General features: G+C 36.5%; 1 protein-coding gene across 13 annotated transcripts in view; it reads left to right on the plus strand.

Annotated features, from left to right (window-relative positions):
- Positions 1-3406: 3406 nt before the first annotated feature.
- The window catches only part of LOC127809613 (probable disease resistance protein At5g66900), a 79128-nt gene continuing 68547 nt past the window's right edge, over positions 3407-13987 (plus strand). For 7 of the 13 annotated variants that reach the window (XR_008025148.1, XR_008025155.1, XR_008025154.1 and 4 more), the window contains exons 1-3: positions 3409-4205; positions 4687-5093; positions 5693-6055. Coding sequence is in view for 3 of the 13 variants with exons in the window: in XM_052348547.1 (XP_052204507.1) it covers positions 3584-4205; positions 4687-5093; positions 5693-5860 (1197 nt within the window). In the remaining 10 variants the exon portion in view is untranslated. Of the gene's footprint in view, positions 4206-4686; positions 5094-5679; positions 6428-8740; positions 9052-13987 lie in introns of those variants that run through there. The other 6 variants (XM_052348548.1, XR_008025153.1, XR_008025146.1 and 3 more) reach the window with 6 other exon arrangements.

Raw genomic sequence — 13987 nt, forward strand, 5'->3', positions numbered from 1 at the left:
AATTAAGAAATACATTTAATGCATTTAATGGAAGGGTGTCATTAACATCAAATATTTGGTATGATGTTATGACAAATAACCACTATATATGTGTCACTATACATTGGATTGATGAAGAATGGAAAATTCAAAAAAGAATAATTGGATTCATAGAATTAGTAGAACAACATAGAGGTAATTTAATTGCAAGTAAAATTCGAGAGACTAGTTATAATTACAATATTAGTGATAAAATAATGACAATCTCATTTGATAATACGAGTAACAATGGCTCTGCCATTGAACGACTAAAACATGAACTTCCATTAATTTCAGATGGACAATTGTTTCACAATAGATGCGCATGCCATATTTTAAACTTATGTGTACAAGATGGTCTTCAAATATATAATGAGGCATTAGCTAAAATAAAGAGTGTTTTGACTTTAATTCGAAGTAGTGAATCCCATTCTCGAGAGTGAAAATAACTTGTTAATGGATTTGGATTATCATATAGAAGATTTCCAACAGATGTTCAAACCAGGTGGAATTCAACTTATTTGTTGTTACAAAAAACTAAACCATATAGATAACAACTTGAATTATTTTGGAATAGGGAAATGGTAGAAGTATATCAACTAAGGGATAGTGATTGAGAATAACTAGATGTTATTATATATATATTAGAAACATTTTATAGTGCAACAAAATCATTTTCTGGTTGTAAATATCCTATCACACATATTTTTATTCGTGAAATATTTCCTATTGCTAGTTGTTTTGTAGAACATAGGGATTCAAATATATATGGACAATTTATAGCTCCCATGGAAAAAATTTTTAGAAAATATTGGACTAATATACCATTATTATATCTTATGGCAGCTGTATTAGATCCCACACAAAAGTGGGAAGGTGTTGAATATTTTTTAGAGTTTTACGAAACAACTATGGGGGTTGACATACAAGAAATAAAAACAAAAGTTTGAAATTTAACTTTTGAAATGTATAATTTATATGAGTCCCGTTTTAGTAATAAACCAAGCAGTGAAAATTATTCTTCACAAAGGAAATCTAAGGGATTCTTAAAATGGGGGTGGTCCATATATTTCAAATCAAAAAAACCAAAGGGCGGTCCACAAATATCTAGTGGGTTTAACGAACTTGAATTCTATTTAAATAGGAGATCTTCATTTTCTGATGACCAAATTAACACATTTGATATTTTGTCATGGTGGCGTCAAAATCAACACACGTATCCGGTGTTGGCCACCATAGCCCGAGATCTACTAACCCTCCCGGTGTCCACAGTGCCATCGAAGTTAGCTTTTTTGCAGGAAAAAAGGTGCTCAACCCAAAGAGATCGAGGTTGCAACATACGACACTGGAAATGTGTACATGTTTTAAGGATTGGTTGGATGCTGAATTTGACAAACAAGGGATAGATTTGTACGATGAATCTAGCGAATTAGAACATAATGACAGTGCGGGGCCATCCACAGCACAGTGATATTTCCTCTTAAAGGGAATACGCCTTGTAATTATTAGTTTGAACTTTTTATGCATTTTAATAGTTAATTATTTTTTTGTACTTAAATTTTATTATTTTTTCTTTAAACTATACCAACTTAAGCATCGGAGTGCCCTCGTGAGCAATCCCGAGGGCAATTTTTTGCAGGTACTTATATGGTTTGAAGAAATTAAGGAGATTGGACAACACTTAAATATGAGTTTATACCGTTTGAAAGAATCAAGGATTAAGATTAATTTTGAATTCAAGTGATGGCAAGAAAATAAAAGAATGTAGGGAAGGCTGAGAAACAAAATAGAAGAAATAAAATAAATAAATTAATGGAACCTATCTATAATTTGAATTTATTTCATATTTTGTGTATGGATTATGCTAGATGTCCCGGAAACTCCTACAGAGAGTTTTACAGGAAACCCCAACCCCCCCCCCCCCCCAATTTAATAATATTATTTGTATATTATAATTAACAAATAATATTATTATAAGAATTTAATATTTAAAATAAACAGACTATCAAACACTCAAATAAATAAAAAAATTTATATAAAAATTTAAATAAAAAAATTGCAGGTAAAATATTATTATGATAATTTTAAAGTATTAATTACTTATTTATAAATTTATAACTTAACTATAGATATATATATATAAAATAATTAATATAAATTTATATTCTTATCAAAGAAGATAGATTATGAAGAAAATAAAATTTTAACTGTAAATATGTTTGTACAAGTGTTTAAATTTCAATTCAAATTGAGAACTTGATCCAAATCTTCAGTTTATTTATCGGATTCAATAATAAGTTTTAGACAATTTAAAATTCTTTCAATACTCAAAACAAGTTAAAAGTAATAGATAATTGTAATAATTATAACTTAAAATTTAAATTTAATTGAGATTGAAACATATTTACAGTTAAAAATTTATTTTCTTCATAATCTATCTTCTCATAAGAATATAAATTTATATTAATTATTTTTATATATATATATCTATAGTTAAGTTATAAATTTATAAATCAGTAATTAATACTCTAAAATTATTATAATAATATTTTATCTGTAATTTTTTTATTTAAATTTTTATATAATTTTATTTATTTATTTGTGTGTTTGATAGTCTTATTATTTTAAATATTAAATTCTTATAATAATATTATTTGTTAATTATAATATACAAATAATATTATTAAATGGGGGGCGGATTTCAGTGACTGTGGGGGGGGGGGGGGCTGTTTCCTGTACAACTCAAGTTACCGGCACATCTAGCATAATTCTTTCTGTATATAATGAAACAAGTATAAGACTATAAGATATATAGATAAAATAATATATAATGGACATAATTTATAGAAAAGACGAATAAATTTTTTTAAATAATAGGGTAAAACTATTTGCTTGTAATTACTTATAAATATATTTTAAAAAATATTTGTTATATTTTAGAAAAAAAATTATATTTAAAAAATTAAAAAAAGCCCACGAGCTGGTAGGCCCACGGGCCGGCCCAAACAACCAGGCCCAGAGGCGGGCCCTGCCTAGGAGACCCACGGGCCCGCCCAACCCAATAGGCCCATGGCTCGGCCCGACCCGCTTCTACCCATTTATTAAGGGTCACGGGCTGTGCCGGCCCCAATTTTTATTTCCCCAGCTCACCCAGCCCGACCCATCTCCCTTACGGGCCAAATTCGGCCCCGCCCACCAAATAGGTGGGCCAAGCGGGAGACGGGCCGGCCATTTCCCACCTCAAGCTAGGAGTGAAGGCGTTGGACTGTGCAACATAACGTGATGACCATTTGTTGTTGTTTTTTTTTTTTTTTTTTGGTAGTAATTAGTAATTACTACGTCAGTCAAGTCAAGTCAATCGACGCACCAACTGCGAAGTTTCAGCCGATGCTTAATTACCCTATTGGACTGGAGTTCCCGTGCAGGAATCCGCTCAACTTCTCCATTCCTATTTCCTCGCTATCACTCACTCCTTCTCCATTCCTATTTCCTCGCTAACCTCCTCACTTCCCGGCATCACCGTCACGGAGTTTGCCAGTTCAATTAGGGTTTCGGAAACACTTCAATGGACGCAGCTATTGGAGTTGCGTTTCAAGAACTCTTCACAGCTGTTATGTATGTCGGCCGAAGGGCCGCGAAATTCAAGTCCATCCTCAAGAAAATCGAATCCACCTTGAATCGGGTAACCCCAATGATCGAAGAGAACGAGAACCTGGGCAGAAACCTGGACATATCGCAAGGGGAGACGGAAATGTTCATCTCTCGGTTCACTGAAGCCCGAAAGGTTGTGCTTAAATGTCGCAAGGTACAGTGGTGGAACTTTTGCATGAGGTTTTACTATGCGCAGAAGCTGATGGAATTGCATGATTCTCTCTTGGAGTTCGCTCAGATCTATGCTCCAGTCGATACGTGGAGAAACAGCAGGAGGAGTTTGGCGATGTTGAACGAGATAAACTCGAGAATGGGTCGGACAGGGACGATGGGAGGGATGGGTGAAGCGAGTGGATTCCTTCGTAGGTGTGGGGTTCCCAAAGCTCCCGATTTTGTTGTGGGGTTCAAAGAGCCACTTCAGATGTTAAAAGCGCGGCTTCTCAAGGATAAAGAACAGTTGGTGGTGCTTTCTGCCCCTGGAGGGTGGGGGAAGACTACCTTGGCGAAATTGCTCTGCCACGATCATGAAAGTAAAGGTACCTTATATAATTCGGGAATTATTTTAGTAAATGCATTGATGTTAATGTGAATGAAACAGAGTGCTCAGTTTGAACGCACGCGAAGCTCATTAATTTTGCTCATTTTGTGACCTAGCTCTGTGTGCTTGTGTAACCGTACTTATGGCTTGCTTTGATGATCATTTCTTACAAAAAAGCAAAGTTTGAAAAGAATTTTAAAGCCTTTTAAGTTATCAATTTTTGACAGCACCCTATGGCTGAACTAGGTTACATCCCCATGATTCATCTTATATTATGTGTACTAGGTTGATTAGTTTGTCTAGGTGGAACAGATTTTTGCATTATTCGTGACAACATGATGGTTTCATGTGTTGATTATGAATGAAATTCATCTCTCAGAGAACTTAGATGTTGAATTCTTACCTATAAGCTTCTTTAAATCTTTAGCGGAGCCTACTGAGTTCCTTAAGCTGCTTTTGACAAAATTGGCTTTCAACAGAAAAATTTAAGAGCAATATCTTCTTCTTCACCTTTTCGAACGAACCAAACCTCGAGGTTATAGTTGGGAAGCTGTTTCAACGCAGGGGTTATACAGTTGCTGAGTCCGACTTTCCAACTGAGGAAGATGCCTTTAACCAATTGGAACGCATGCTGAAGGAAACAGGATCTGATCCCATACTATTGGTCTTGGATGATGTGTGGTCAGGGTCCGAAGACCATATTATGAGATTCAAATTCCGAATACCAAATTCCCAGATTTTGGTTACTTCAAGATTGGTATTTCCAGAATTTTCTACTTCTACGTATAGATTGGAATCGTTAAAAGATAAAGATGCCTGGGATCTTTTCCATCATTGGGCCTTCCCAAATGGGAACTCCTCCATACCAGATTATGTTGTGAACAAGGTAAGAAAAATTTGTTGAGCTTTAGCCAGCCTATTCAAGTTCTCAAAGCCTTGTCCAAACTGTTTAGAATCAATCTGCCATTATACTTGATCAATATCTATAATATTGATTGCTCAGAAAAAAAAAAAAATCTGAAAAAACCATAATATTGATTTAACCATATGCCATCTGTCTTTTTTTGATTACACAACCCATAGTTTTGTTTCTTATTGCCTAGCATGATATCAGTTGGCATCTATTGTATATATTATGATTTACACACTCATGCAATTACACTTGGATGTCTTACCATCAAATCACCAATTGTTCTGAAAAATTTACCAAATGGCTACTACATGTATGTTGCTGAATTCTAAATTCTCCATTTTCAAAGTCTAGTGTGAAACTTGACGTAGAACAATTCGGGACTTTTTCAATAATCTGATGATGATTGGAACCTTGATTAGCTTTTACACCACTTAAACTCAGATTTCAGACTTTATTTTATTAAGAATTCACCAGTAAGTAAATATATGCAATTTTACACTAGTTATTTCCAGATTTTGTTATTGCTTTGCCCTTAAGCTATAACTGATTTGAATGGCAGCATTGAATTGCAGATTGTGAGAGGCTGTGGGGGTTTACCTTTGTTCCTTGAAGTGTTTGGCAGATCGCTCTGTGAACAACCAGTGGTGATCTGGAACCGTACACTGAAGCAGTGGTCTGAGGAAAAACCAGCCCTCCATCCTAATGAAAAACTGCTTAAGCGTCTCATAACCAGCTTTTGATGCATTGGATAATGTGTATAAGATAAAGGATCGTTACCAGGACTTGGCTTCCTTTCCTGAGGATCAGAGAATCTGTGTTGCAGCTCTTATAGATATGTGGGTGGAACTCTATAGCCTAAAAGAAGATGGTGAGGATGTCATGGCCAACCTCCATGAACTGTCAAATCGGAATATGGTGAATCTTTTATTTCCAAGGTATTCTAGATTCTGCTTACTGAACAAATACTATTTTTCAGGAGATGTCTTTCATGTTAAGTCGTGCATGTCCTTACTGCTAGGGTGAATAATTTTATGCATTTCTGAGACATATAAGGTCCCTCCTCAGACCAAGTCACCAAGATGATAAGAAATTGGCAAAGATGGATTTTCATGTGGAGAGGAGAATATTAACTATCCTGTTGGGGGGATGAGCATGATTCAAGTCTAAATACAATCCAATTGTTGTATTAAGATTTTAGTGTAAATTGTGTAACGTGAATTAGGGTTGTGTGAACTCTATCACCTAGTTTCTAAAAAAAGAAAGTGGCCTTCGATAATGATGAATGGAAAAATATGACTTGTGTATAAGACCAGCTATTATCCTTGTGTTTTCTGTTTTATTACTTCATCTGACATGTTGATAGCCGAAATATCATAGTTTTGGTAAATTTGTAAATTTTCAAACAAAAATGTTGAAATATCTTAGAGAAAGGAATTGAAGTAGGAATGATGTTAAGTAACCAGGACCTTGGAATGGTGGTATACTTGACCTACTGCTATTTGTGGTTCTTGCTATACAATGAGTAATCCTTTCAACACTTCTAGTGTTGAATTTGTTCCTCCTATTTACAGCTAGTCTCAAGCCTAAATAAAGAAAGAGATTTGTGTTTAAGTAGTCAATAGTCGGCATAAGACTCATTAGATTGAATATTATGGAACAGATGAGAAAATCATTGGTAAGTAGCCTTTTTAGCAACGTTTATATTGCTAAAGTTTAGTGAACAGCCAACTAGGGTTGTTGCATCGATGCCGAGATGTAGTGTTAAATCTGCCAGGGTTGTTGCAGTATAAAGGATGAATGTGGCTAAAGAAGTTAGTTCAAGAACATAGATTATGGATTAGATCATGAAATTTCGAAACTTTGACAGCAAAATGGATGGAATTGGTGGACACAATAAATCGGAACAAAATTTAATAATTATGTGTTTCCAAGAGATGAGATGGGTAAGAGAGAAGGCTAAAATATTGTTAAGAGTTTGGATAAAAACTTTGGTACTCAAGGACTGTGTAAGGCATGAAGTGGGTGTTGTTATGGGTTTAGATGATGGTTAATTAATGTGAAGATAATAGGAGACTTGATTATTATAGCTAAAATTGTTCTAGGAGAAAAGGTTATAAATATTGTTAGTCCATATGCACCATAAGTTGGGTTAGGAGAAAAGAAAAAGACAAAATTTTGCAAGGATTTAGAGGGGTTGGTACAAAGAATACCTAGAGGAGAGAAGTTCATTATCGAAGGTGTCTTAAATTGTCATGTAGATAGAGAAGTGAATGAGTGTAGACATGAACATAGAGGTTATGGATTTGGACAAAGAAATTTATTGCCTATTTTGGATTTTGTCACGATATATGAGCTCATCATAGAATATGTTCAAGAAGTCATGAAGCGGGATGAATACTTGGTCACATGTAACAATGACTTGTCAACTCCTAAATAGACTACCTTTTTGTTAAATGATAACACTGCTTATGTTGTAAGGATCAAAAAGTTGTGTTGAGAGAATACTTAACTAATCAATACAGGCTTATGGCATTTGACATGCATATAAAAAATGATCGTTAATAGCTACTTGTATGTGTTGTTAGTTACTAACTAGATGGGGTTAAATGGTTCGGGAAGTAGCTTATTGTTTTGATTGTTATGTTAGTTAGCTGTTATATTGTTAGAATGCTATTATGGTCGTTGGAGACTTTATAAGAGACCTACAGCAGTATGAGGAAGTATCATTGGAGAATAATACAAAAGTCTTTCTCTCATTTTTGTGTGTGTGTCTCTCTCGTTCTCTCTTTTGCCCTCCCTCATTCTATCTGTCTTCCTACATTCATTTCTTTTTTGAAATTCAATTGGAATTCCCTCAATAGCCCAGCCCATAATCTGAGGGCTTGACAAAGTGGTATTGAGTCATCGATCTTGGCCATCGGTGAAGTGAGTCCATAAGGAGTCGACGGAGTAGGCATAGTCGGACTGCAGGAATCGACGACGAAGAGATAAGTTGTGGTTGTGGGGTTCATCGATTTGGGAGTTGGAAGCTTATTTGAGCGACGCTTTGACGACAGTGGACCCCAACGGGTGCATTAGGATTTCAGCAAAAGTGGAAGGCGAAGCAGGAGGTGGCCATTGGACCGGTGATTGGGCGTCGGAATTGGCTAATGAAGGTTGTGAGGGTGTGATCGGAAAAGTGCACTATCTAATCTTGAAGACGAAACAAGAGGTAATATGCGGCTATGAGTTTCGTTGTTTTTTGGCTGTCTGATCGAGATCGACCCAAGATTAATTGGGTCATAGGAGGGTGGCAAAGCAATTCTGGGCTTTTGCCTTCTCCCACCTTTGTTAATTTCTGTCGGATTTTGGCATCTTGGTTTAGATTTATGGATTCAAGAAGCGATCTTGCTAAAAGATTTAGAGCCTAGAAGTGGTTCGGATTTGAGGATCATTTCACTTGCGGATCAAATTCTGTAAGGGTGCGTGTGACCAATTTTCATCCAAATTCTAACTTTTGAGGTATTTGATTAGCCAAATTTTTTAGGTAAATTATTTTCTCATTTTGAGTCACGTGATGCCTATTTTTTACTTTTGCTGGAAAATATTTTCTCATAGGGGGGTTGGAATAAATTTTCCAGGGAAATGGAAAATCAACCCAAGTCTCCATCGCTTCTCTGTAAATCATTTGAAGCCTCGATCTGGTAGAGGAGAAGAAGAATGGCCGACGGTCGCGAGGAAGAGGAGAAGTGAGGTTGGCAGTAGCGAGGATGAGGGGAAGCTCGGCTGGTGATTTGAGCGTGAGAGAGGGCGATCGAACGAGAGGCAACGACCGAGGGTTGAATAATGATGGAACAGCGATGGCGACAGCTACGGTCAGTGACGACGGCAATGATAGCGATGACTAATGACAGTGGCGATGGCAACAACAGAAGGGTGACAATGGCTCCTTCATCCTCTTGTTGGGTGTATCTAGCTGTATGTATATTTGTGTATGTATACTTGATTTATTTTTTTGAATATTTTGTGTATGTATACTTGATTTATTTTTTTGAATATTTTGTGTATGTTGTTTTGATTTATTTTTTAAATATGCGTATATTTGGCTATTTTATAATTGATTATTAATTTGTGTATTTGGTTATTGATTATCAGCATGTGTGTATGTGATTATTTTTATGAAAAATAATGACAATCAAACACCAAAAGTTGAAAAAATATTACAATTTCTATGTAAAAAATTAAGCTAATCAAATACCTTCAATTAACATTTTCTCTGAAATTTAATTCTAGACAATTCAGTTGCCTAGAAAATATTTTCTTTCCATGCAAATTCTATACTTGCAATCAAACGCACCCTAAGTGAAATAGGAGGTGGTTCTCGACTGTTGTTTGATTAGAATTAGGATTGAAAGGCATGAAGTGATGAATTGAAGTCTAGGTAGATGGCAGAAGGTATAATATTGAAGTAATTGGAGACTAGATTGGAGACAATGGAAGTTGGGATGTCCCATACCCAAGATGCCATGCGCCAAACGTGGGAAGAATTAGCGAATTGGAAGGAAGCCATGCAAGCTGCAATAGAGAAGCAGTAAGAAGCTATCGAAAGGTGTCAAGAAGCGATTGAAGTGTGCCAAGAAACGGTAGAGCAGCAGGGGCAGAGGATCAACAACATGTTAAACATGTTGGCCTTTTTGCCCCAATTTCAGTTGTTGCTGCCAAAGCAGGCGTTGGAATTGATCTTGCTGCATCAGGGCAATCGGTCAGGAACTCCATGAATTTTGGAAGAAATGGATCAACATATAGTCCAAGAAAACTAGGGAAGAAATCTGCAACAATTGACACATGCCCATGTACCTATGCCAAGGTTGGGGATTCCCATGTTCGAGGGGAAGAAACAACGATGGTGGATAAGGAGGTACGAAAGGTTCTTTCAATTCTATCGGATTCCCAAAGATCAGAAGATTACCCTAGCGGCGGCCTTTTTGAATGAAGTGGCAAATTCTTGGTACCAAGGGTGGGTCCAAGATGAAGGGCTGCAAGAGGATTGGACAGATTTCTCAGAAGGGTTATGTGAGCGCTTTGGGGAGAAGAATATGGAAGATGTTGTAGAAGAATTTAGCAAGAAGGGACTATATTGGAGTACCAACCTCGATTCAAGGAGCTGAGATCCATGGTATGTACTATGCAGCCAGGGTTTACTGAACAATACTTGGAATCCAATTTTATTAGTGGATTGAAGGAGGAGTTGCGGCCCATGGTGAAAATGATGACACCCTCGTTTGTGAGGCAAGTTGCAGAAAATGCTAGGCTGCAAGAAATGACCTTAAAGGCCATTTTCAAGAAGTATAATGTTCCCTACGAGCCGAGTTTATTGGTCGGGCGGTACGGAGGTGGTGACTCTAGGCTTTTGCTTGTAGGGCCTAATTAAGAGATAGCCAAAGCATAGTCCTATAATAATGGCACGGAGGGTAATTTGATAGAGCAAAAGAGACAACTAGGGCTATGTTTTAGGTGTGGAGACAAATTTAGCCTGGCCATCAATGTAAGAGGCAACTGATGAATATGGAGGTTATGATGGGGAAAAGGAAGAATAAGAAGAGGTTTCCCATGAAGAAACTAGTGAGTGCAAGGTGATCATTGGAGAGGAATCACAGTCACATTCTATACCGACTAAAGTATTTGAAGGAATGATTGAGGCAGCGATGGAACAGCCAGAGCCTGTGAACGCTGCTACATTTATACTACTCGAAGGGGAAGAGCAAAACAGTAAGCAAAAGAGGAGGCGACAGTGAATATTGAAGGTAGGGATTGGTTGAACCATAACCTTCGCTGTCAATTTTTGGGGGACAATAATTGTTTGAAAGGGTAGGGATTGTCACGACCTTAGGGGTGAATTAGTACATGGTCGTTAATAACTACTTGTATGTATCGTTAGTTGCTAACTAGATGGGGGTTAAGTGGTTAGGGAAGTAGCTTACTGTTTTGGTTGTTATGTTAGTTAGCTGTTATATTATTAAAATGTTGTTATGGTTGCTGGAGGCTCTATAAGAGACCTACAAAAGTCTCTCATTTTTGTCTCTCTCTCTCTTTCTCTCTCTCTCTCTCGTTCTCTCTTTCATTCCCTCTCATTCTCTTTTTCTCCTTCCCTTATGCTATCTATCATCCTACATTCATTTCTTTCTTGAAGTTCAATCAAAATTCCCTTAATTGTCTAGCACATATCTGAGGGCTTGACAGATATATAACAAAGATCAAGAATGAAATGATGGGATTTGAAAGGTGAAAAACAAACCATTTTTAAGGAAAACATGTGGTAAAAAAGATTGGACTATAGAAGGAAATGTTAACTAGATGTGGATTGAGGTGGCTACTACTATTTGAAATACAACAAAAGTAATTCTGGAAGAGTTCCAAGGAAAAAGCTGTAAACCAAAAAGAGTTGTGGTGGTGGAATTAAGAAGTGCAAGAGAAAAGAAAAACCAAGAGAGTTTGCTACAAAACTTCACATGCATGCCGTAATGAAGAAAGTCAAAAGGTATATTTTGTTGAAAAAGAATGCAAAAAAGATAATGGGTAAAGCAAAATCAGAAGTCTTTGAAAATTGTCCCAATGACTTGACACAAAAGATGAGAATTATATACAAATATAAGGTAGCTAAAGTAAGAGAGAGAAAAATAAGGATTTTTGTTTTCCTAGTCAAAAAATAAGGAATTGAGTCAAGTGAAATGCATAAAAGATGAAAATCAAATGATACTAGTAAATGAGAAGTGATCAAGGAGAAGTGAAATGAGTCTTTCTTGAATCTATTCAATGAAGGTGGAGAAACAACTGTTATGTTGGGGGATCTTAATAGCTATAAAAAGATAGAAATTGCATATTCTCTAAACTAAGCAGTTGGACCGAATAATATTGCCACGGAAGGATAGAAATGAATCAAAGAGGAGGACTTTTTTTATTAATGAAATTATTTACTATGATCTTTAAATCTAGAAGAATGTTAGACGAGTGTGTCATGAACCTAGGGCTTAACTTAGAATTAGTTTGAGAATCGAAAAAATCCAATTCAACTAAGGCCAAGAACTGAAAGAAATTAAGGGGGAATTTGAAAAAATGAGGGAGAGATTAGAAGAAGTGTTAGGGGGGATTAAAAGAATAGAGAAGAAGGAGATGAAAACCAAGAAAGGGGAGAGAATTCAGAGGAGGAGAAATCAGATTTCAATTTTAGAAAAAGAAACAAACCCATTACAACAACCTTATATAGGCATATTTGCCTTCTAACAGCTTAGCACATGCTCCCATGTGCTTCTAACCACTTGCTAAAGTATCCCTAATAAACTATTATACCCTATTACAATAATACCTATTTATTGCTCATAGGATCATGACAATTCCCTCCTCCTTGAGAGAGTTTTTGTCCCCAAAAACTTGTCGCAAGTGACCATTGCTCTTTATCCAATTCCAACATTCTCTATGTGGATCATCCTCCTTTCTTTCTTTCTACTTCTAAGTCTCTTCTTCTTCATTCTTAGGCTTTCAAGATCAATTTCAAGTATAAATTGGCCTAGAATATCAATAGGGAAAACTTCATTAAGTTCCAGCCCAATACAACCACCCTCGGTAATAGCTATCCAATCAAACTTGGTCTTCAATCTATGGACATGATCAGCCACTTTCGGACTGACATAGTTAGTAGTTGAACCTTGGAGTCCAATGGAAGGACTATCCATGTTTGTGACTTCCGTTAATACTTCATTATCGTCCAATACAAGTAAAAAGGACAGATGTACTGCTATAGTTGCTATTATTGTATCCCCATTCAACCCACATCCATGCTTTGTTGCAAAAATATCAACAACAGCCTCGAAATGCAACAATGGAGGATTGTAGACTTTCCTTGAATACTCATACCAAGGTTGTTTGTGATCATTAATATTAGGAGTTGCTGCAACTTCAATTCCAGCCAACGATTTCTCAATGACTGACACTTGGCTTCCATCTCGATTTCTTCCCTATCATGACTTACATCTAGATTAGGCTATGCATCACCAGGATCAGCTTCTTGCTCTTGTAGAGTGTGGTCTACCCCAATCTCCTCATCCAATTTTCTTTCATCTTTGGAATCCTGAGTTTCCATTGATTTGTTCGCTTCATTTACAATGCCAACTTCCTTATTATAGGCTGCAGTTTCAGTCGGAATCTCCTGATTACATGAAAATAATTCAGCAACTCCTCCTTCCTTGTGTTTGCTGGAATTTCCCTCTATGTGAACTTCTTTTTCAATAATTTCAGATTGTCCCTTTGCCTTTACTGCCTTATCAATCTGGTCATCATAGATTCCTTTTGAATAATGCTATTCACCACCAATTTCATCACTGATGTTGCATTCCTCCTTGATAGTTCTGCGAAAACCGATATCCTTCTTCCACTATGCATTGGAGGTAAGCACTGAATTGCTCTTTCTTAATCTTGTCTTCTCCTTCGGCTGCTCCATTTTAAGAAAGTCCTCCTTATTAAAACTTTCGCGATAATTCTCAAAAAATTCCACGGGAAAGCTGTAATGATACTTCTTAGTTAGTATTATCGCAAACTCTTGCAGTTGCTCATGTAACATTTGGCCGAATTCCTTATGTTTCTTGTTGTTCCCAGCTGAAAATGTAGTCTTCTTTTGCTGCCCTTGAGACTCCATTTGTCTCATGCATGAACTGCTCTCCATGGTCGACTTCTCACAAACAGAACATTGCAAAGACCAAAGAGCAGGAGTTCTGTACATTTTTTTCTGTTTTGCCCTCTGTAATCGTTCCTTTACTTGCCTCAAATACAATTCAATAACCAAAGAACACCCGCTCTACTTCGCCTCCCTTCTTCAAACAAAGTTAACCAAATTT

This window comes from Diospyros lotus, chromosome 9, assembly GCF_014633365.1.
Source record: "Diospyros lotus cultivar Yz01 chromosome 9, ASM1463336v1, whole genome shotgun sequence".
Taxonomy (NCBI): domain Eukaryota; kingdom Viridiplantae; phylum Streptophyta; class Magnoliopsida; order Ericales; family Ebenaceae; genus Diospyros; species Diospyros lotus.